The sequence below is a fragment of the Phodopus roborovskii genome, unplaced genomic scaffold (assembly GCF_943737965.1).
Source record: "Phodopus roborovskii unplaced genomic scaffold, PHOROB, whole genome shotgun sequence".
Taxonomy (NCBI): domain Eukaryota; kingdom Metazoa; phylum Chordata; class Mammalia; order Rodentia; family Cricetidae; genus Phodopus; species Phodopus roborovskii.
Window position 1 is genome coordinate 9,867,141 of NW_026126469.1, and position 22,960 is coordinate 9,890,100.

The following is a 22,960-nucleotide window of genomic DNA, read 5'->3' on the forward strand; positions in this document are numbered from 1 at the left end:
ATGGAGTGCTGGTTGTAGGGGCATGAAAATGCAATTTCCACTAATTAAAGAAGAAAAAAGTCTTGGAAACAAATATAGTCTACTCCCTCAGTCCTGAAAGGATAAAAGCATTACAGTGGTTGGGGGTGGCACACCAAGTCAGGGAATGATCACTCTAGTTAAACCTGAAAATGCAGAAATCATTTACTGAGGAAACCTAGCTGGTAAAGTAGCCTTTCTCTTGGAAATGTGCCCTGCCTCTTCTCTTCACCTATTTTAAATTCCTTGCCCTGCAACCATCTTCAGCAGTATTTCCTCCTCCTGAAGATGCAGTGACCAAATGCCCCAGTTTTTCTGACCATATGAAACATGACCTATTCCCCTGACAGAATTTTGGCAATCTATTTCTAGACCCAAAACCACATTTTAGCAAGAGATGCAGGCTGACGCCTCTTCATCCCAGTCCTGTTGCTCAGCATTGCCTTGAGGTTCAGGGTAGACTAAACATAGAGGATGGAAGCCCTCTGGGGAACACTTGATGCCCAAAACCTTGGTGTTCATCTTCCTAGAAATCACCCTTATCTGCCAATGATGGGATCAACGTCTGTGTGAGGCCAGCTGAGCTTAGAACTACTAAGGAGCAATTTTTATTTCGTTTTAATTCATTTAAATTGAAACAGCCACATATGGCCAATTGCTGCCCCATTGTGCCATTGACCATCGAACCCCCAATCCACCCCCTCTTCCACCCTCCCACCTCTAATCTCATCCCAACCCTAGCGCCAGAGTGACATTCTGAGCCTTTCAGAATGGTAGGAGTCGGATCCCCAGGAGGAACAGGTTGCTGTCCCTGTGTACCGAGTGGATGGTAAGGGGTAGCACCCTCTCTCCAAGAGGTCACGTGCAGAACAATTAGAGAGAGCCGAGAGTGATCACGAAGATGTGATAGGTTCAAGGTGAGACCCAAAGCTATGAACATAAAACAAATGGAGGGCGGGAGGTGGAGGTTGAGAAATGAAGGGAACCAGGCAGCACAGTCGACTTCGCACTCACACCAAATCCCAGCAAGCTCCTCAAGTTCCCATCCCCTCCTTCCCCTCATTGCTGTCAAAGTAGTAGAAGGACCACCGAGCACCTCCTAGTGCACACTCCTCATTTGGTAGGCGAGTGAGCACGGTGCAGACGACTAGAGTCATGGTACAGACGACTAGATTGATCTTGTAGCAGAACCAGGAGACCAAGTCCTTCTCACTCTCAATCCCATGTCCCCTCTCCCCACCCCCTACCCAGCTCCCCTAGAGGAAGCCAGAGCGGCCTCGGAAGAACTGCAGATAGACAATAACCAGGCAGAGAGCACCCCAAAACAGACACCAGCGGAATGAGAAGAAGTTGTAGACAAAACTGCCCTGGGCTTTCCTCTTGGAGGCATCGGTATAGGCGGCATCCTCCTCCAGCAGCTTCTCGCTGGGCTTCCAGTGCACGATGCCTTCCTGGCAGGCCTCGCAGAACTCGCTGCGGTGCAGCCCGCTGTCCGGCCGGCTGGCCACGTGGATGCGGTACTGGCCACCATCTTCGTCATAGCACTGCTCGCGCAGGCTGGTGATGAGGTTGTCCACCAGGCCCTCGATGTTCTCCTCCAGCATGCTCGACTCGTCCAGGCGTGAGGTGCCGCATTGATAGCACAGCTGCTTGAACACGCGCATGCGCACCGAACCAACACGCTGGGCACGGTCGAGGTGCATGTGGAAGAGGATGACTACATTAGCCGACTGCCAGGTGTGCCAGCACCAGGAGCAGTGGAACCTGCCAGAAAAGGGAGGAGGAATAGAGCAGGTGAGACTCACGGACAGCCAGCCCTGGGGAGCACAGGAAAGAAATGGCTGGAATGTTAGAGGCTGAAAATGGAAGCCTGATGTTTTCCAAGTCTGTGGGTCCATTATCACTGGCGATCATCAGCTACCACCCTCTCCTGGTGGTCACCCTGGTGTAGTGATATATTGTTTGTAATTTAACAAGTAAACCTTGCCTGAAGATCAGAAAAGCAAAGCAGCCAAGCCACTAGGGAGTTCTTATCTCTACCAAGGCTAAAAGGGTGATACTGTCTCTACAAATCCTCAGCTCTGATCCTGTCTCTACAAATCCTCAGCTCTTAACCAAGAACTTGAGATGGCACTGAGTTCCTGCCTTGCATTCTCTCTAGTACTGGGATTAAAGGCATGAGCTCTGTTTCTCTTCTAGACTGATTCACTCTCGTGAAGCCCAGGGTGCCTTTGAACTCACAGAGATCCATCTGACTCTTGCACCCAAGTACTGGGATTAAAAGTGTGGCCACCACTGCCTGTCCTCTGTAGCTAACTAGTGGCTTAGCTCTGTATTCTGATTTCCAGGCAAGGCTTATTTGTTAGGTTACAAACAATATATCACTACACCCTGGAGACCAGAGTAGCATACTTAGGAGCCTAGCACAGGAGCCACTGGGCAGCCAGTGGTCATCTGGAAGCTGCCTTCTGTGTGCCCTCCTACAGCTTCTGCCCTACTCCCAGCTTACTGAAGAGTAGCATCTGGTCAACCTGCAAAGAAAGTATGGCTCCTCTTCTCTGCAACTCGTTTCTCATTTGCTGGTTGCAGTTTGATGGTGTCCACGCTGGACATTGTGCTCAGATATCTCTCTGAAAAGAGGGCAGCGATGGCTGAAACTTGCTTGCTCTGAGGAGATGGCATGCAAGTTCAGATCCTAGCACATTGTAGGACTGCAATACGATAGCCAGAAAAGCAGGGTAGATTGGCAGCCTGCAATAGACTGGAATCCAAAGAACACTACTTTCAGTTCTTACATCTTCACAGATGTCTTGAGTTATCCCTTGGTACTGCAGCAGGCCTGTGTGAGAACAGGAAAAGTAGACTTTGTTTCTTCACATACCTACCCCCAACCCAGCCTTCATACAGGCCACTTTGTCTAACCTAAACTTGTAGAGCCACAGCCTCAGAAAGTTGGAGGGTGTTGGCCTGGGGCTCACCTGCCAAGCCCTACTCCTTCTAGCCTCCCAATAGTATTAACATGTGATGGATCATTCCTTAACTCCACCGTGGCTCCTGGTCCCCTGAAATGGTATCTTGTAAGCCCCTGTTTCCAAAGGCTTCAGAGGCATTTGCATGTCCACTGGGCTGTTTCTGTCCTCATCACTGGCTCTGCCCAAGTCCATTGCTCAACCGCTTCAAAGGATCTGTGACGGAGGAATCAATTCAATTCAACCTGCACCTACTGTACTTTAAGCTCTACTCAGCCACTGTGAAATAGCACTGAAAACAAGCCAGCCTCTGACCCCTGGAAGCCACTGACAACATGAGCATAGAACAGCACCCATTGCCACCCTGAACATGGTCAAAAGGGAAGAGGAATCTGATTGGTCCTGAATTGGAAGGGTTTCACTCTTCTTCCTATCCCTGTATGGGGCCAGTACTGTTGGGCCCCAGATTTAACATCTCTGAAAGGTGAAAATCAAGGAGCCTGCACAGGATGGCTATGTTTCAGTTCTTCCTGAGGCCAGCTTGGACTAAGCCCTGAGGGGAGATCTGTGAGCCTTTGGCACTGTCCCGAAACTCCAGAAGCCCTGCATACCCGTTCACAACCTTCCTGAACAGTGTCCTCCAAGAGGTTCAAATGCTTTGTGTTTTCAGTCTCATATCTTTTTAAACAAGCTAGTCCAGGATTATTTCCTCTATCTCAAGCCAAATCCCACATCTCCAGAAGCATCCGATGTAGGTGAGCATTGAAGATAGATGAGACTAAGGCTTAGGAAATGAGAAAGCACACAGCTAATTAGAGAGAAGCACCCGTGTCTGTAACAGGCACCAACACAAAGCAATCAACCTCCGTTCTCTGACCTATGTCAGTCCAGATTCCATCTATTCGTTTCCAAGACCTGTGCTAAGGCTGCAGATGCCCAGTGCCCACCCAAAGCATGTGTCTTTCTGCTCCCACCTGCATGATATTTTCTACCGAAGAAATTTCACACCCACCCACTATGGACAGCTCAGTCTCTGCCGTGTTTTGTTCACACCTCCACAACACAGCCACCTGCTGGTCTCATGTGAATCCAAATGCCCAAAGAGGAGGGCTGGTTTGCTCCTGAAGGTGAGCTGGAGACCTTGTGAGCAAGAAACTGTAGCCCAAGTCCCAAATCGCCAGTCTGTAAGAGGGAAATGATGCCAGCTTTAAAAGGATGCCTGGTGGGAAGTGAGGAACACTTAGAAAGTGGGAGAGCTGGCTCTGTGGTCATAAGAGTGAGCCATCCCTGACCCCTACCAACTGCAACACTCTGGAGAGCAGGCCATGCACCTCGCACGACACAATAGAACCAGCCCTATTAGCACCGGTGGGGTGAGCCAGCCCAAAAATTGTGAGCATGGGAGAGCTGTCCTGTGGTGGCATGAATAGGGGAGAGTTGTCCCTCCCCACTGCACCCATCAATGCCTGGGGCAGGTGGGAAACCTGGTCCTGTGTTCCTAAGAGCAGAAGAGCCAGCCCTGTTAGGGCAGGTGCGGGTGAACCAGCCCCAGAGTAAACATAAGGAAGCTATCCCCATTTCGCATCCAGAGGGCCAACCCTACAGCCACCCAGGCCTACACCCAGGGTTATGACTTGGCCTGTACCAACATCCATTCCATCTGTGATCTGCTGGAATGCATAAAGGAACCTGACCCGCAGATCCTAAGCTTCAGGATCTCCACAACAGAGGGCAACAACAGGATACCCAGGAAGAGTCCCAGTGAGGGCCCAGCATCAATAGTGTAGTAGAAACCAGAGGCCTCGAACCAGACCAATGACTCTGCAATGGACACTTGCACATGAAGATATCTGGACAAAGGGCTTTACAGTGTTACTCACTGTATCACACTGCAGCTTCCATGATGAGATTTTTAATTTTTCCCTTTTGTCTTTTAAATTTTGTTTTATGTGGGGGCACAGCAGTGGAAGGCTAGATGCAAGGGGACAGGGATCAAGATAGATGATGTCAAAGACATAGAATAAAAATTTTAAAAATACATCATAAAATAACAAAAAGAAAGAGAGGGGGAGGGAGGCTGGGAGGGAGGGAGGAAAGAAGGAAGGAAGGAAGGAAGGAAGGAAGGAAGGAAGGAAGGAAGGAAAAGGAAGAGAAAGGAAAGTTTAGGGAAATCCTGCCTGGGATCAGCAGTCTATCACCCAGCCACAGATAGTGAAGTAGGAAGGGATTTGAGTGATGTGCTAAGATGAGCTAAGATGAACCCCTTGTTTTGTAAATGTGAATGAAGACTGGGAGCCAGAGAAAGAAGAGGACACACCCAACTCCACAGAGTACGGAACCAGGTTCTCAAGAATGCCATGTGCTCAATAACTTATTCTGTCTTCAAGTCTCATTGCTTTTGACTGAGCCGACAAACACCAGAGTCCCAGATCATAAGTCCCCCTACTCTGAGGTTGAGACCCCTGCCAATCCTCATGGCATCTCTACACCAGGGTACCGAAGCATTGCCACTCTTGGCTTTCTGTGGACAACTGAGACCCAAAAGCAGAGCACAGTTTGCTGGGAGTAATCCTAACAGCTGTGATTAGAAGCAAAGCCTCTGTGGCCCTCCCTTCTCTGCTTGTCACCTGAGCTGACAGGGAGGTGAGTCAGTCTGTGACCCCTCCCCCTGGGGGAACACTGCCAGCCGGACCCTCCCAGCAGCCTCTCACCTGCCTGAGGCGTGCTGCTCCAGATATTGCTTCCAGCCTGGGCCCAGTTCGTTGGGCTTGAGGTTGGGGTCTATGATGAGCTCCCAGCTGTCAGCTGGCTTTGCCACCTCCATCTTCTCATAGAAGACTTTCTTCCACTCACAAGTGGTCAGACTGGTGGACATGGTCCCCTTGGCCTGGATGGGAGTGTGAGCTCAGTCTGAGGAAGAACACAGAAAGCTTGAATAGATGCAGCCCGGGCAGTCTCTGTGGTCCAAAAAGGCTTACCCACAAGACCCAGCTCACTCTTTTGTCACCCTGGAAGCTGTTGCTATGACAGCTAGGCAGGTACCAGGAGCCAGAGCTAGGGAGGAAGAAAGTCCCAATGGGAGCTCCAGGGTCCTGAACTAGACCACAGAGTAATAAGACTGACCAGATGGGAAAAACCAGTAGGAGATGAGCCCGAGCCCAAACTGCCCAGCGCTGACAGAGGTCCCCAGAGGGCAAGGCTATGTAGGCGCCCTGTTCACACTTTCTCCTGCTGTGTGCCATGGCAACCGTAATGCCCCAGGGAGTCCAGGAGAAACAGGATGGAGATGAGGGACCTGATACTTCCACAGTCCTGATGCTCTGTGACCTCTATTCCTTGTGTGCCAGGCACAAGCTACTTGACCTGTGTATTAGCTGAGGGAGACCAGGAAACAGGCTTACATAATCTCCAAGAGCTCATCCACAATTCAGATCTGGGCCTTCCTAAACCATACCTATCCCTTTGATTATTGCAAGAGTATTAAGCTTCTAAGAGATTAAGAGAGGAGTAGTATGCAGCCCTTTGCTGGAGAATTCTCAATCCAGTAGGTGAGATAGAAGTAATGTAATACCCATGAAAAGCACAATGATGGCAATTCAGACTACACGGTTGCAACATTCACTTCCTGCTCCCAAGGGTCACCAAGAGGAGCTAGTTCCTTCTGAGCTGCAGCCTGCTACTGCCTCAGCTACTGCAGAGCAAGCCACAGAGCACCTCAGCTCCCCACACCCAAATTAAATTCTTCAGAGGCCAGAGGGACTTAACTTCACATTTGCATAATCCTTGAGGCAGTGACTCCCACCTCCAAAGGGGAGGCAATCTTGGATAGGATGAGCACCAGAAGGTGTGGAGTTATACCTGGGCTTTGTCCAGAATGCTGTAATGCCTGCAGCCCATTGGTTGTCAGTTCTTTAACCCAAAGCTCTCACTCCCTAGAACTGTAGAGAAGGTAAAAGTGGGTTGTTAGGGGCTGGGAGTTGTAGGTGCTGCAGGGCCCCAGCCTTGTCACTGGCCTCCATCTGGTTTCCATGTGGGGTGAGGTTAGGAGCAGTGCTACTGGGTGTCCTCACAGTAGAGAAGTGGTCTTCCAGTAGCTTTGTCTAACAGCCTCAGAAAGGATGAAGCTATGCTGTAAAGCCATGAAGAACGCCTGATTTCTGGTTTCTCTATTGGTCTCAACTCACATCATCACACCCCATTTTCCTTTTCCTTTTCTTTTGATTTATTTCTTTTTTGGAAAGGTCTCACTATGTAGCTTGGCTGGCCTGGGGCTCACTATGTGGACCACACTGGCCTGGAATTCATAGAGATCTACCTGCTTCTGCCTTCCAAGTTCTGGGATTAAAGGCATGGACCACCACGCCCAACCCAAATCTCTTCATAGTGAATCGGGACAGCTGAGCCCTAGAAATGGGTAACTGCTCCCAAAAGGAACCTTGGGCCAGGTGGCTCACTGGGACTGCCCTTAATCCGCTTCAAAACAGGTGACATGCAGAACCCTTGAATTCTCAGGAACTGAAGGAAGCTGAGAGATTTGGCCTGACCTAGAGCTATATACCATGGTCCAGCTCTGAGACACACTAAGCCATTGTCCTCAGACCAAGTGTCAGCGAAGGAAAATCAAAAAGGCAATGAGAATTGCCAGTGTTCATCTGTTTTCCTTTGTTTTGTTTTTCTCTCAGATGATGCAATCCCCTTAGGCATAGGATCACACTTGTTAGAATGAAATCCTCTAAGCAGAGACCAACGCCATTCATCTTTCTATACAACAGTGCTCTTTGCCCTGAAAAGTCTTTCTTGGGTTGCCATCAATGAGTGTAGCAATTACTATACAATGAGTGTAGCAATTACTATACAAGGAGGTAGCAATTACTACCTCAGTCTTCTCAGTGAGGTGCTGGCTGCACCATTAAAAAGCTCCCCATGTGGGCACATTGCTTACTGGCAAGTCACAGTTCAGAGCTGCCTTATCATCTTGGTGATATTCCTTAAAATGAACTAATTTCAGTCTTAGTAAAATAGCACTGTCCACCCCTATCCCACAAGCAAAATAGGTCACTCTTGTACTCTTTCATGGAATGTCAACTAATAAGTATTTTTGCAAAATGTCCATTATTTAGATTTTACTTGTTAGAATATCATATGTCACATCAGTGTGGGGCCTAACATGACGAAGCAATGAAGAGCTGGGGAAGTATGTAAATCAAAATCATCTGGGAACTGCCTCCTGGAGAGGTCAGCACATGCTCTTCAGGGATCAGACACCCTCCAGCAGCTCCGTGCTGGGCTGACTCACACCACAGCTGACCGTTATTACTGATGGGCATGTGCTAACACATGGGATATGAAAGTTCAAGTAAAATAACTTAGTGGTGTAGTGAGAAGCCATGAGAGTCTGTAAAGGGTCTCAAAAATGTATTTAGGTACAGGATAGGAACAAACACTCACTGATATAGAAATAATCAGACAGCACTGATGATCCAGCTGCCTCCATCAAGTTGTTCTGCCCAGGGGTGAAGAGCACCAACAAACAGCAAGCTGCCTGCTTCATTCCAACCACCCAAAGGAGCGCACACAAGAGAAAGAGAGAGAGAGAGAGAGAGAGAGAGAGAGAGAGAGAGAGAGAGAGAGAGCAATCCCCTCAGCTTTTAAGTTGTCATGTCCTGGGGATTGTTGCCCCAAAAGTCATTGGCTATATGGATTAAAATTCCACAAAACAATGGCTTATGACATTTCTAAACAAATCCAGCAAAACAAAAGCTGTGTTATGCCTTTTTGTGTCTAAGTTCAAAGGACTTTCGAAAGTCCTTGGTGGGCGCCTTTCGAGTTATTTCAGATGGCTTCTCCATCTATAGCACTCAGGCCTTTGAGGTCCACGATCCACTCTAGGTGGAAGTGACCTTTGAATCTTAGAGTAGTTCACCTGGTCACAACAGTTCATAGGCATTCACAGAGGTGAAGAAAGGATGCTGTCCACATTGTCCTCCCATCGGTGAGCAGCAGCCAGAGCAAACAGGAGCTGGCCGCATTCTATCACCACTGATATTCCAGGACTTAGCTCTTCCTGCCTTCTTCCAACCCTTGGGGGCTCATACCAAGCTGTGATTAGATAAGAATAAAGAATTACAATGTGTACTCACACACAAGGGTGACTAAGGATAATGATGCAATACTGGGTATTTCAAAAAGTTAGAAAAAAATTACTTTGAATATTCTCAGCATAAATAAGTAGTAAATTCTTGAGGAAATAGATATGTGATATGTTTGTCTTCGTTTTAACATTTCACAGTATATACATGGATCTAAATGTCACCTAATAGCCTCAAATAATTTTTAATTTTCACCTATTTATTTAAGTCAATTTAAACTTTAGAAAAAGCAGACTACCTGGTCTATGGATATGTCTCAGTAGTAGAATACTTGTCTGGATAAATAAGGCCAGAGCTTGAGCTCTCGAACCCTCACAGAAAAGAGAGTGGTCACGATCTATCTAGTTATGCTATAATAGTTTTCTAATGCTGCGATAAAACACTGTGACCAAGGCAAGTTATAAAAGGAAGGGTTTCTTTGGGTCTACAGTCCCAGACATGATGGCCATGTGGAGGTGTGGCACCAAGAGCAGGAAATTGAGAGTGAGAGCACATCTTTAATGGAGAGAACTAGAAATGTCACAAGACTTTAACTCCCAGAGCCCGCCCCAAGTAACACACTTCCTCCATTAAGGCCACACCTCCGAAGCCTCTCAGATGGAGTTATCAATTGGGGACCAAGTATTCACATGCCTGAGACTATGAGGATATCTCACTGAAAGCATCACATATACCTAGGCAGAGACGCAGTAAACGGATCATCACACTACTTATGGATGATAAGAAAACAAAAGATTGGGGAGGAAAAAAGGGAAGCTCTATGCAAGGGCAAGGAGCAGGAGTCAAGTGAGAAACAAGGGACACTTTGAACAGGTACAGCTGGTTCTAAGTTGAAGGACTCCATTAAGTTTTCTTGGCTATATGCAGATGCTGCTAGCTGAACTGGGTATTATACACACAAATAATTACAATTCCACTCTGGGACAATGCCCAGCATCATGGTGTAGGGAAAGGGGAACATAGGGTAGCTTGTGCTTGCTTTTCAAGCGTTCGTTCTAAAGTGACATCAGCCTGTGCTGATTTGGATGAGAAATGTCCCTCATAGAATCATGTATTTAAATCCTTGGTTTAAATACCATTGGGAGGTTATGGGAATGTGAAAGTGTGTAATCATGTGTTATGAGTAAGGTTTTTCCTGCCGGCCTGGTCCCACCGCCATGCCAGCCCCAATTAATACATTGACACTCTGTATTTGATACAATGCTGTTGGCCAGTTACTTGTTTCTTATTGGCTAGCTCTGTCTTAAGTATTAACCCATTTCTGGAGGGAGGGAGGGATGGAGGGAGAGGGAACTGGGATCGACATGTAAAATAATAAATTTAAAAAAAAAATGCTTTGACTCCAAAATTTAAGTTGAAGGACAAGTTACTGGGGAAAAGGATTTCTATTTTTGTTTCCACAGAAAATGAAAAGATGTGGATTCCTTCCAGACTAATGTGGTTTGATCACGCCAGACCACCTGAAACAGAGTACCAGGTGATCCTACATTCAAAACAGCTGGACAAAGCAGCCCTACAGACTACAGCCAGGATTTCTGCATCTTCTTAGAATCCCCCATGACAGCGCCCCTTACCAGCAGGAAGTAGTTTGGAAAGAACAACGCCCAAATTCCCAAATATTGTCTATAAATGTTTGTTTTCATTTAATTGGACTTTGTTATATAAAATAAAATAAAATAAATTAATAAAAAAAAGTATTAACCCATTTCTATTAATCTAAGTATTTCCACGTGGTCTCATCTTACCAGAAATGGGCCCGGACCGCTGTTCTCTGCAGTCTCCACACGCTGACTCCTCCCTATTACTTCCTCTCTCCTCCTCGTCTCCTAGTCCCACCTATCTTGCTTTCCTATTGGCCAACAGTGCTTTATTCATTAACAAGAATAAAAACCATATTTACAGAATGGCATCTCCCATCAACCATGGGAGGGCTGTAAAGGCTTACAGTTTACTCCACTTCTTGCTCTCCCCCTGCCCCTCCCTTCCTTTCCACCCCCTCTTGTCTCATGTCTCAATGACAATGTGATCTACTAGCTGCCACTCTTGCCTCTACACTTTCCCTGACTGTTGCCATGCCTTCTCCCCTATGATGAGCTCTATCCCTCTGAAGTCCAAGCTAAAATAAACTATTTCTTTCTCAAGTTGCTTTTGGTTATGGCATTTTATCTCAGCCACCAAAAAGTTCCCCACCCAAAGCAGTTAGCTTGATAAGACACTGGAAGACCCTTTAAAGATGAAGTTACAGCACCAATTAGGTGGCAACATCCTGTATGGCTAGGGCAGGGCTCTCCAGAAAATGATGTGCTCTGAAGCAGCAGCCAATACATGGTAATATCTGCCCTACAGCCAGGATCCACAGGCTCAGAAACCAGGGGTAGAAATGGAGATGGTTCCCACTCAGGTAAATTTCCCACTTGGAAAATTAATTTCTGTTTCCTGGCCTTATGTTCTGCTGGCCTAGAACTAGCATTCCATTGAACTGGAAGCCAAGCCTTCCTCATCGCTACTTTTTGTTTCTAATGCCCTTACAACAACAGACTAAGAAAGTAGTAACAATGTTGGGTGAGGTGATTAATCTAGATTACAGTGAGGAAATTGGATTGCTTCTTTGAAGTGGAAGTATAGGAAGACTGGAGTTACAGGAGATTCTTTAAAGCATCTCTTGGTGTCCTGTGTCCTGTGATTAAAGTCAATGGGAAATTAGAACAACACAATCCAGACAGGATGACAAGTGCTCAGACCTTTTCCATGATGAAGGTATAGGTCACTCCTCCAGGAAAAGAATCAAGACTTGCAAGGTGCTTGCCGAGGGCAGAGGAAAGTAGTTATGTAAATATTAGCTTAAGTCACATAACCAGATGTAAAAATGAAGACAATAATTCACATCAGTGTTTCTGTCCTATTTTTTTTTGTTTCTGCATATAGACACATAATAACTTGATAGTTGTAGTTTCTTTTCTATATTGTGTAATGTAACACCAATTAAAGATAGTATCAGTGGTTGAGTGTTACAAGTTTGTGTTATTATATTTAAGTTATGAGGCACTAAAATATTAAACATTCCTCAAGGGACCTGGCCACTTTTTCTAAAATACATATTGTGCCTGTGGTTATATTTGGAATAGTGATATTATGTTTTGTAGAATTATGATCTTGTTTTTATTTTCTTTGGAAATTAAACATGACAGAAGGAGATGTGATTGGGTGTCAACTTGATAACAGGTGTACTTGTGATGGCTCATATTGGTTGTCAACCTGACTAGATCTGGGATCAAGTAAAACACTAGGTGTTCGGAACGTCTGTAAGGAACTTGCTTGATCAGATTCTTTGAAGTGGAAATACCCACCCTAACTTGGGTATCACATTTTGGTGTCAGTCCAGATAAAAGGAAATGTGTGGTTGGTTTAAACACATTAATGATAAACTCCAAGTCACCACTAATGTGCCGATTTCACATTAAAGAAAGAGATCAAAGCATTCCCTTTGGAGTCATTTAGCTAAGACAGCCCAGATCTGAATTGTATACTTTGCTCCCCTGTTCCCCATCTTCTGTCTTCCACCTGTCTGTTGTATGAGTCTGAATCTGTGCCTGAAAGAAGGCCACATTGTGAATCTCTCGCATATCTTTCTACCTGTGTCTGTCTGGGTCTGGATCTGGGTCTGGGTCTGGGTTTGTTTGTCCCTGTATGGTTTCTGTCTGTGTCTGTGTCTGTCTCTGTCTGGGTCCGGGTCTGTCTTGTCTGCCTCTGTGTCTAAGCCTCTCAGTGTCTGACTGTCTCTGTATTTGTCTCAGGGTCTGTCTGCGTCTGTCTGTATCTACCTGTGTCTGTCTCTGGGCTTTACACTGTCTTTATTGAATGGCACAGGAAGCAGCTCATGAAGAAGGAATGAATGTTTCTTTACAGAAAGTGGTAGCAGCTTTATAAGGGACTAAGTCATTGACTCCAACTGGCCCAGATAATAAACAGTATTACAAAACATTGTTGCTTATCAAGTAATGTCTGTATGTTGTAGTCAACATTTATAGTGGATATTCATTTTATATGATTTTTTTATCTCTATTTTTGCTGTTTTCAGCAAATGATTAGGCCATGCATGTATTACTCTGAGTCATGGGCTTGCAAGAATACATAAGACTACAGCTATCTATTAGCCTAGCTTATAAAAGTTGGTTACATGGGGGATAAAAGGCAAGTAAGGTTAGTTGCTAAATTGTTCTCTTTAAAGGCAAGTTAAACATACAGGCTGAGCATACAGTAGGACAGCAATCTTAGGTGAGAGTGGGCAAAAGTTCCAGTCTCTTCCCACCCCCACAGGTATTTTTTTTATTATTTTTTCTTATTTTACATATTGATCCCAGTTCCCTCTCTCTCCTTCCCATGCCGCCCCCACTAGCCTCCCATCTCATCCCCCTCCCCACTCCACAGGGAGGGTGATGCCTTCCAGTAGGAGTCATCTAAATCTGTCAAGTCATTTGAAGTAGGGACTAGGCCTCCTGCCTCTAGGTAAAGGGAGTATCCCTCCATGGGGAATGTGCTCCCAAAGTCCTTTCCTGCACCAGGGATACATCCTGGTTCCACTGTCAGAGGTCCTTTAGACTGCCCAGGCCTTCTAACTGAGACCCACGTTCATGGAGTCTGAGTCTGTCTAATGCTGGTTTCCCAGATATCAGTCTGGGGGTCCATTAGCTCCTCCTTGTTCAGGTCAGCCGTCTCTGTGGGTTTCTGTAGCCTGGTCATGCCCCCATTTTCTTATCACTCCTCCCTCTCTGCATTCTAGGAGTTGGGCTCAGTGTTTAGCTGTGGGTGTCTGCTTCTGTTTCCATCAGCTACTAGATGAGGGCTCTAGGATGGCATATAAGGTACTCATCAATCTCATTATCAGCAAAGGGCATTTAAGATAGCCTTTCCATTGTTGCTTAGATTGTTAGTTGGGGTCATCCTTGTAGGTCTCTGGACATTTCTCTAGAGTAAAAACCTACAATGGCTCCATCTTCTAAGGTATCTCTCTTTTAAAAAAAAAGAAAAAGAAGAGAAAAAAAAGTTCCAGTCTTTTAGCATGCAAGAGACATTTCATCGTAAAGCATTATTACACAGGTGGAGGAAGAAGCATCGATGTTTGCCTGCTTTCACTTTAGCCGGCACATTTATCAAGCCTGTGACTGCTGAGATCCTCTGATATCAGAACCAGTTTCTGTGGGGTTGCAACAGAGACTCTCCGGGGAGGGATGCACCTGGACTTCTGCACCAGGGTGAAACTGCTGAGGCATCTGCCTTGTGGACCAAATAGCTACTGGATTCTTGGCCTTTCCAGTAAAGACATCCATTGCTAGACTATACTGTATGAGTCAACCTAACAAATTGTGTGTGTGTGTGTGTGTGTGTGTGTGTGTGTGTGTGTGTGTGTGTGTGTGACCATTCTATCAGGTCTGCACTTGCAGAGAACTCTGACAGATTTCCCCTCAGATTCCACTGGTAAATAGCACACCAAGCCCACTTGATCCACTTGATAGGATGGGGGAAATCTAATTCTGCAGGAAGGAGAGGTACTTTGAGGAGCAAATCTGAATATTTCGTGGAAGCATAAAATCCCACCCTAACAAAGGTCAGTAGAGGTTCTGTTGCACCGAATTCACAAGTCCTGATGCCTAGTGTTGGCCTTTGACTGGGTTCCTTGTGATTAGGGGACAAGAGACCCACCTAGGATAGAAGCTGAGTGTCTTAGGCCTCTAGGAAGATCTGTGTGTCAGGGCAACTGCCCTATTACATGATATACAAGTGTTCAATAGACTGAGGGCCACTGCGGACAGCATAAAGTGCTGCAGAATCTTAGTCCCAACCTTTAGAGAGCTAACTTTAGAGAGCCCTGGCAAAGTCCTCTTAAGAAGGAAAACAAGTTTGTTTTTCAAATGGCAACTAGCAAAATAAGAGGTAGATAATATTAAATGCCTCAACGTCTAGCACTATTATGACTGTTCAAAGAGACATTGGTTTTGAGCTTGGTTCTAGTCACTGGAAGACTTGACTAGATGGGCCAGCCATTTCTCTGAACATCATTTTAAAATGTGCCTTAAAATATATGTAAAAGCACTGAAGACACACACACACACACACACACACACACACACACACACACACACACACACAGGATTGAAAAAACACCATCAGCCCAGAGTTTGCATAAAGAACTGAAGCCAGCACATGAGCAGAAGGGTATAGCTCCCCCCCCCCACCGCTTCCTCAAAAGACAATTGCCAACATAAAGAAATCAAAACTGTGGATTTGTCCCGTGAGAAGACCCACATGTTGGGCTGAGGAAATAGCTCAGCTGATAAAGGACATGTCATGTAAGAGGATAGCATGGGTCAAATCCCTAGCACCCATGTAAGAAGCCAGGCATGTAGATCCTACAGCCAGTGAGGTAGATCCAGGCAGACCCAGGTCATGCTGGGTAGCACCATGCCTAACCCATGAGTCTCAAGCCCCGGTGAGAGATCCTGTCTCAAATCAACAAGGTGGATAACTTCTGAGTAATGACATCCAAGGATGACCTCTGACCTTCACATGCAGACATGTTCATGTGGGTAGTTACATACATATCCCCCCTACACACAAAGAGCCAGTTAACAGGCACAAGAGCCCACACAGAAAGAGACTATAAAAGGAACACTGACAGAAGAAACTACCAAGGGCCACACCCAGTTGAGTGGTGAATAGAAAGAAATCCAAGCATGGCTATTACTCCCAGAGGATACAAAAACATCACTTTCATGATCGATGAGATGCTTGGAACAATTTGGGAGTTAGGAGAAACCTGGTGCCAGGAATTCACAAGGATGGCTGCAGCTTAGACTCCTAACAGTAGCAGATAAGTTACCTAAACTACTATAATAAGATTGGAGACTGCCCTAATTGTCATCAGAGATACTCTATCTGGTAACTGATGGAAGGAGATGCAGAGATCCACAGCTAAACACTGGGCTTGGTCTTCTTGTGGGACTCCTAACAGAAGGCTCAGGGGCTGTCTCTGACTCTTTTACCTGTTTTGGGGGCCCTTTCCTCCTACTGGGTTGCCTCGTCCAGCATTAATAGAGGTAGAGGTGCCTAGTGTTATTGTAACTTGATATACCATCCCTAGCTGATAGATATAGATATAGATGTAGATGTAGATATAAATATAGATATAGATATAGACATAGATATAGATATATAGTCACTTAAACCTACGGTATACACATAGCCCAGAACTATTTTCACATGGCACCTGGACACAAAGCATCATCATCCCCAGAAATCAAGTTTCATTCCATTCTCTTTCTATCTCATGCCTTTCTGTCTGTCTTGTTTTTTGCTGTTCTCCACATCCACCCATCTGCAGGTGACTGGACACCCACACTGGATTCTACAGAGCAAAAATAACATAAGTAAAACATTACTTCTTTTCCCATCAGCATGAACCATCAATGCAGGCCCTGTGTCTTTGCAAGCACAGTGAATTTTCATTTCTATATGACCCCCTTAGCAATGAGTCTACTTACTACACACACCCAAGTTTCTCCAGTTAAGGAATTAGGAACTGTTGGGAAAACTCAGATGGAGAATCCCTCATTGACTGTTGTTGGTCAATGATGCCTGCTAGCTAGTACCCCACCAGGACAATGAACTATGTCACCTGCACACAGCTTCTCCATGTGACCTGGTTCTGACTGCTAGTGTTCCAAGAGAAGGCATCTCTCCCACAGAAGCAATATCTCCTTTTATGACTGAGTCTCAGAAGCCACATCCACTTTGCCCAGATTAAATGCAAAGGAATGTAAAGTCACATATTAGCATATGTTACATTGAAAGAAGAAAATATAATCCAGGAAAAAATTTTGTGATTATTTTGGGGTAATTCACATTGTCATGGCTGGTGGGGAAGGTGAAGATGATTCTAGAAGACTGAGCCATATCATTATCCCTAGAGAATGAGAAGCTAGCAGGCAAACAGGGAGGGTAATATGTCGGGAGCTGTGTAGCCTAGTCTGGGATCAGCATATGACTACCTGTCCAATGGGTCTCCTCAGAGCAAGGCATCCATAGAAGCAGATTCTCACTTAGCAAGGACCAGTAGTCTATGGGACAGAGCAGGAATTTGCAAAATTCATGCAACTTGCAGGCTCTTTTCCCTTTCATTATACTGTTGATTCTTTGGGTGGTTTTTAGGTTTACTTTGTCAGTCACACATGCAATTTTCCCTGGAAATTCTGATATTTCTTGAATATTTTTCCCTAAGATTCAGCAAAAGTTTAATTCTCAAAACCTCTTACATGGAATTACTAACTACAATGCCTAAGTCCATATGACAAAACAAACCTTGGAACATTAACCATGTCTCACAGTTCTGGAAAGAAGAATAAGGCTTGCACACATAGGAAAAGGAAAAAGCCTCAGGAACACATAGTGCCAACTGTTGAGAGTAAGTCCCCTGGACACAAAGTATATAGAATCAATGATAAGATCTAGTGATGTCCCAATGGGGAAATGCATTGCAAAATATAGGATGGATAATCCATCTTTACCATATCCAGGAGCTTATATTAGTGGGAGAAGTATGGTATTGTGGGACAGGAAGAGTGTCTTTTATCAAAGTCTATGCTTTTCAGAGAGATTGATACATGCAACCCTCTTGTAGAAAAGGGAACTGTATAAAAATATATTTTACAGACATGAAATAATCGCCTGGGTTTGAATATTGTTGTCCTTAAAGAATTAACTTTGTAACAGCAAGTAGCTACCAGCTGACATAAGTGCTTTAAGAGCAGGATGTGTCTGGCTTGATAGTTAAGCTTGCAGAAATGCTGAACTCGATGTCTAGAATAAAGTTATGTAGGGAGTAGGAAAGTGTATTTGGGGAAGCATAAAGGGGAACAATGAGGACTTTCATAATGATTATGATATATTTCTTAAAATACAATATATTTCTTAACAGTCAAATTAGGAGCCAATAATAAAGCTTTTCATGTAACCCTGGTAAGAAAACCTCTGTTTAAATTTAAATAAAGCCCATCTCAAGCTACTTGAAACCACTTGAGTACAATCTACCTGGTAATCAGAATTTCTCCTTGCACTGACTCCTCTTTCCCATCTCAGGACCTGAACCTGAGCTGAGGCTAGACCCTGGTAGTAAATCATTCATTCTGAGCAGAGAGCTGTATGTGAAATAATCTAGAACCATTTCTAAAATCCCATATTTTTTGGTATGTTTGGTTAAAACAGAAAAACGCTCAAAATTGAGACCTCAACAATATATAGGACACATTTTTACAGCAAACAAGAGTTAAGATGTCTTAAAAGTGATGTGGAGTCCCTCTCTGAACTGATTTATACCTCAACTACACGGTCACATCTGCCTGTCGCTAAAAGACTACATAGGTACATTGCTCCCTCTGATTTCCTGTCTTGGCTGGAGCTTAGCATGTTCCCTTGACACATTCACTCTGATTTCTGATCTAATTCCTTAAAACCCCAGGCTCCTCTGAAGGAAATGGATTTATCAGACACCTCACTACATTGTCCAATAAAATTCCATGGAATGTTCTTTGTCCACACCTAGTTAAAACTTGTGACATTGAGTGTTACAAGTAAATGGAGAAAAAATTGATAATGTTTACATTGGAAAGTAATTAACTTTACTTGCCAGAGACAGAATATTAAATTTCTTAATGAGACTTTACAAGTTCTTGTTGACTATTCCCCAGTGGAGCTCATGTGGACTAGAAACAGGTCCAGTCTGCTTGTAAGTCTGTGGTATTTCATCACATTTATAAAATGGACAAAGACTATGCTATGATTTGAACCTGTCCCTCAAAATCCATGTCTTAGAAAGTTAATCCACAATAGAAGAATGTTAGGAAATGGGACCTAATCAGAGATGGTTAGATGGTCATTTGTCTTTGCTCTCTTGAAGGAACTAATCTTATGGGAGTAGATGACTAGATTCGCTACCACAACAGTAACCTTTTTATAAAATCTTCAGCCCCTAGAAAGATGGCTCAGTGGTTAAGAAAATGCTGCCCTCGCAGAGGATGAGGATTCAATCACCAGCACCCACTTCAGGCAGTCACGCAGACTAGAAGTCCAGAACCAGGAGATCCTGTATCTCTTTCTGTCCTCTATGGTCACAGCAGTCACATGCACACACCCATCTACCCCCTGCCACACACACACACACAAAAGACACAAAGTCATCAGGTCTTGGTGGCAATCAGAAAGGCTGCAGGATCACCAAGTTCAAGGCCAGCCTGATCTACACAGTTAGGTCTTACTTCAAACAAAACAAGGCATCAAGTTCAGCTCTCTCTGGCTCTCATAGTCTCTTGTCCTTCTGCCTTTCACCTCTGGGTGAGGTAGAACAAAGGCTCTTTCCAGATATAGTGCCATGCCTGGGACTTGCCATCTGCTAGAACTATGAGATAAAATAATTTATATTGTCTATAAGTTGCCCGGTCTCTGGCATTCTGTTACAGCACCAGACTAAGGCAGAAGCCTACAGGGTACATCCATCAAAATGTTGCCTTAACTAGTTTTAGAAAAAATGATACAGACAAAGAGCAGGACAAAATTTTAAATTTGAATTTATTTTTATTTCATTTGGTGTGTGTGTGTGTGTGTGTGTGTGTGTGTGTGTGTGTGTGTGTTTGCCTACATGTATTTATGTGCCCCCCACATGTATACCTGGTACTCACAGAAGTTAGAAGACAGCATTGGATATCCTGGAATTTCAGTTACGAATCATTGTGAATCACCTTATCTGGGTCCCCTGAAAAAGCAATAAGTGCTCTTAACTGCTGAGCCATCTCTCCAGCCTTGGCAAGGCCAATATCTGCTATGAAAACTCATTCAGCCAGTAGTCTTTACATTACAAATATGAAGTAGATTTATTCTGCTTCAATATAAGGGAAATTAGAATCTTGAAACTAAGTTAGAAGACAAAGTCAATGTGATGAACATAAAATAGAACCTCCAGGTACAAGAGCCATCACAGAGATTTAATCTGTCTGTGAGGTCCCCTGAAGAGCACGTAAGAAATGGTCAAGTGGCTTCAATGTCTGAGGGGACCTATTGATGGAAACTGGTCAGGGAATTCTGAGGTAGCTTCAATTCTCAACCAGGGAATCCAGGTCATTCTTCCAAAATACTTTGTATGATGTAAGAAATAGAAGAAACTGCAACCTGAGGCACCAGGAATCAGACAAGGAAACAATAGAGTCCTCATCCAAGAATAAACGTTAATCATGATGCCATGCTGTTCATGTACCATGAGCTTTTCTAAGTGAACATGCATCATAACATCCAGGATTTGGAGCCATGGCATATGCTCACTGAAAGATTTTTCGTACCCTGATATTAAGTCTCTCCACTGATGCAATAAATCAGATCAAGCCGAATTAAAAGTCCGGGTTTAATGAGTAAAGCACCTCCCGAGTGGTCTCCAGGGAAAAGAGAAACCATGTGACTTGTCTACAGACTGAGTCTTAAATACCCTGTATTTAAGAGGTCTCAGGAGGAGGAACCACCCCTTGGTGGGCTTTCTGGGGGATGGGTTTTGGAGAGGGAGGAAGGGAAGCTGAGACAGAACTTCCACCCAAACACCCACCATCTGTGTGAATTTCAACATGGAGCTTCCTTAATCATTATAAAATTTCAAACAATTCAAAAATATATTAAAGTTCAAATTTTATTTAGTGCTAGAACTCAGTAATAAAGGTATCATACCACTTTATAGTATATATTTGGCACACAAGGGCCTAGGAGAGCCAGACTTGAACCTGGTGAGCCTGTGCCCATTAACAGATGATGTGATGGCTAATAGTGATTAATGTGATGATTAATAGTGTCAGCTTGACAGGACCTAGAATCACCTAGGAGACAGACATGCCTCCACACATGTCCTTAAGAAATTGCCTAGACTGGTCTACCTGAGGTAGGAAATACCTCCATGCATATGAATGCCAATGTTCTGTGAGCAGATGTTCTAGCCTGAGTAAACAAGCAAAGTTAAACCCAGCACCCAAACCCAACATGCTCTGGTCCCTGATACACATGAGCAAATGTGGACAGCTACCTCAAGCTCCTGATGGGAGATGGCATTATGTATATATGTTTCTCATACTGGTTAATTAAAGCACTGCTGGCCAATAGGAAAGGAAGATAGGAGGGACTAGGAGACAAGGAGGGGAAAGGAAGTAGTAAGGAGGAGTCAAGATGGAGAGTCTGGAGAAGGCAGATAAGACCACATGGAAATACATAGAAATGGGTTAATAATTTAAGACAGAGTTAGCCAATAAGAAACTAGTACCTGGCCAACAGCATTATATCAAATACAGAGTCTCTTTGTGTTAATTGGGGCTGGTGCAGCGGTGGGACAAGACCGGCGGCGGAAGGAAAAACCTTACTCCTTACAACCAATTCTCCCCCTCCCATTGGTTTTGTTTCTCCATGGAACCATAGGATATATAGGAACCATATGCCGGGTGTGTGTGTGTGTGTCTGTGTGTGTGTGTGTGTGTGTGTGTGTGTACATGAGATATCACCACATATATCCTTTCAACAGAGGATGTATTCTTCCTATATTACAGTCATCAGTACAAAGACAGAGCTCTCACCTCAGAGTAAGATAGTTTACCATGACTCAGAAACACAGGCTTAGGTTACCTCAAATCCATAGCCCCATAGTTGTTAGTTCTAATAGTTAAAGAAGTTAAAAAGCCATAAATCACAGTGCTTTTTACGTATGCTGGTGGAAATCTCAGGTAGAAGGTTAGAGCAAAGCAGGGGAAACTGCACTATAGGATTCAGAATCTTGTCTAATGATGCCTTTGCTTTGGTCTAAATAAGTACATATCAAGAGGTTTCGTGGGATAGTCACAAGGGTTCTAGACAACATACAAGTGGATAGTGAGTAGCTATTGATGGAGCTGAAGAAAATTCAAGGTAGTTTGGCTTTGGGTCTGCAACATCGCAATTCTTTAGAATCACGAAGTTCTAATCAGTCAGTCATCTTGCAGAATTAGTTCACACATTAAATATGTGCTTTTATATTTACAGGTGATTAGCTAGATAGATGAGAAGTGGTAGACAGACAGACAGACAGACAAACAGACAGACAGACAGACAGACAGACAGACAGACAGACAGATAGATCTAGATGGATTGACCCAAATGGTTCTATTCCTCTGGAAGGTTCTGACTCACATCATTATTCTCTCTAAATGTGGCTTTGGTGAAAAACAAAAAACAAAGAGACAAAAACAGTTTTGCAAATATTTCTGTGTCTTACTTAAAGGATTCCTCTCTAGGCAAAATTCTCACATGATGTTAAGGTTCTACATTGTTAGATTACAGGTCTCATGTATACTTGTGGATGACTTTCTCTCTCATGTTTAAAGGCACCAAGACCCAAGACCTCACTCACTAATCATGTGGAGCACATAAGGTCCATATTTCTGATCCTAACACAGATACGGCTCACTTAGTGTCCCTATGCCTCATCTGGCCTGGCCTTGTTTCCAGGGCCTACAAGCACCTTCCAGCTTTGTCTCTGCCGCAAATGATCCAGAGAAAGTAGGTGTGTGCCCTGGGGTGCAGTTTGACTTTCTCCAGGACTGGAATCCAACAGCCTCTGCTGAATCTGTGAGTCTGTGTGGGATGCAGCTTTGAGGATGTGGGGTTCTGGGACATGGTGCCTACTCTCAGGGATGTGGTTTTGAACAGCGCTGGCGGCACATTCATCACTACAGTGGGAAATGTGTGATGCCCAGTGTGCCATACTGTGAGGGAACC

General features: G+C 44.5%; 2 protein-coding genes across 2 annotated transcripts in view; one reads left to right on the top strand and one right to left on the bottom strand.

The window, feature by feature from the left end:
• Window positions 1–22,960, top strand: part of St6gal1 (ST6 beta-galactoside alpha-2,6-sialyltransferase 1) — a 766,154-nt gene that overhangs the window by 694,473 nt on the left and 48,721 nt on the right. The gene's annotated exons all lie outside the window — the stretch shown is intronic.
• Rtp2 (receptor transporter protein 2) lies at window positions 1,194–6,067 on the bottom strand. The gene is made up of 2 exons (XM_051191234.1): window positions 5,699–6,067; window positions 1,194–1,782 (listed from the first exon to the last, which is right to left on the bottom strand). The coding sequence occupies exons 1-2, from the start codon at window positions 5,860–5,862 to the stop codon at window positions 1,275–1,277; spliced, it is 672 nt and encodes a 223-aa protein (XP_051047191.1). The 5' UTR covers window positions 5,863–6,067; the 3' UTR covers window positions 1,194–1,274.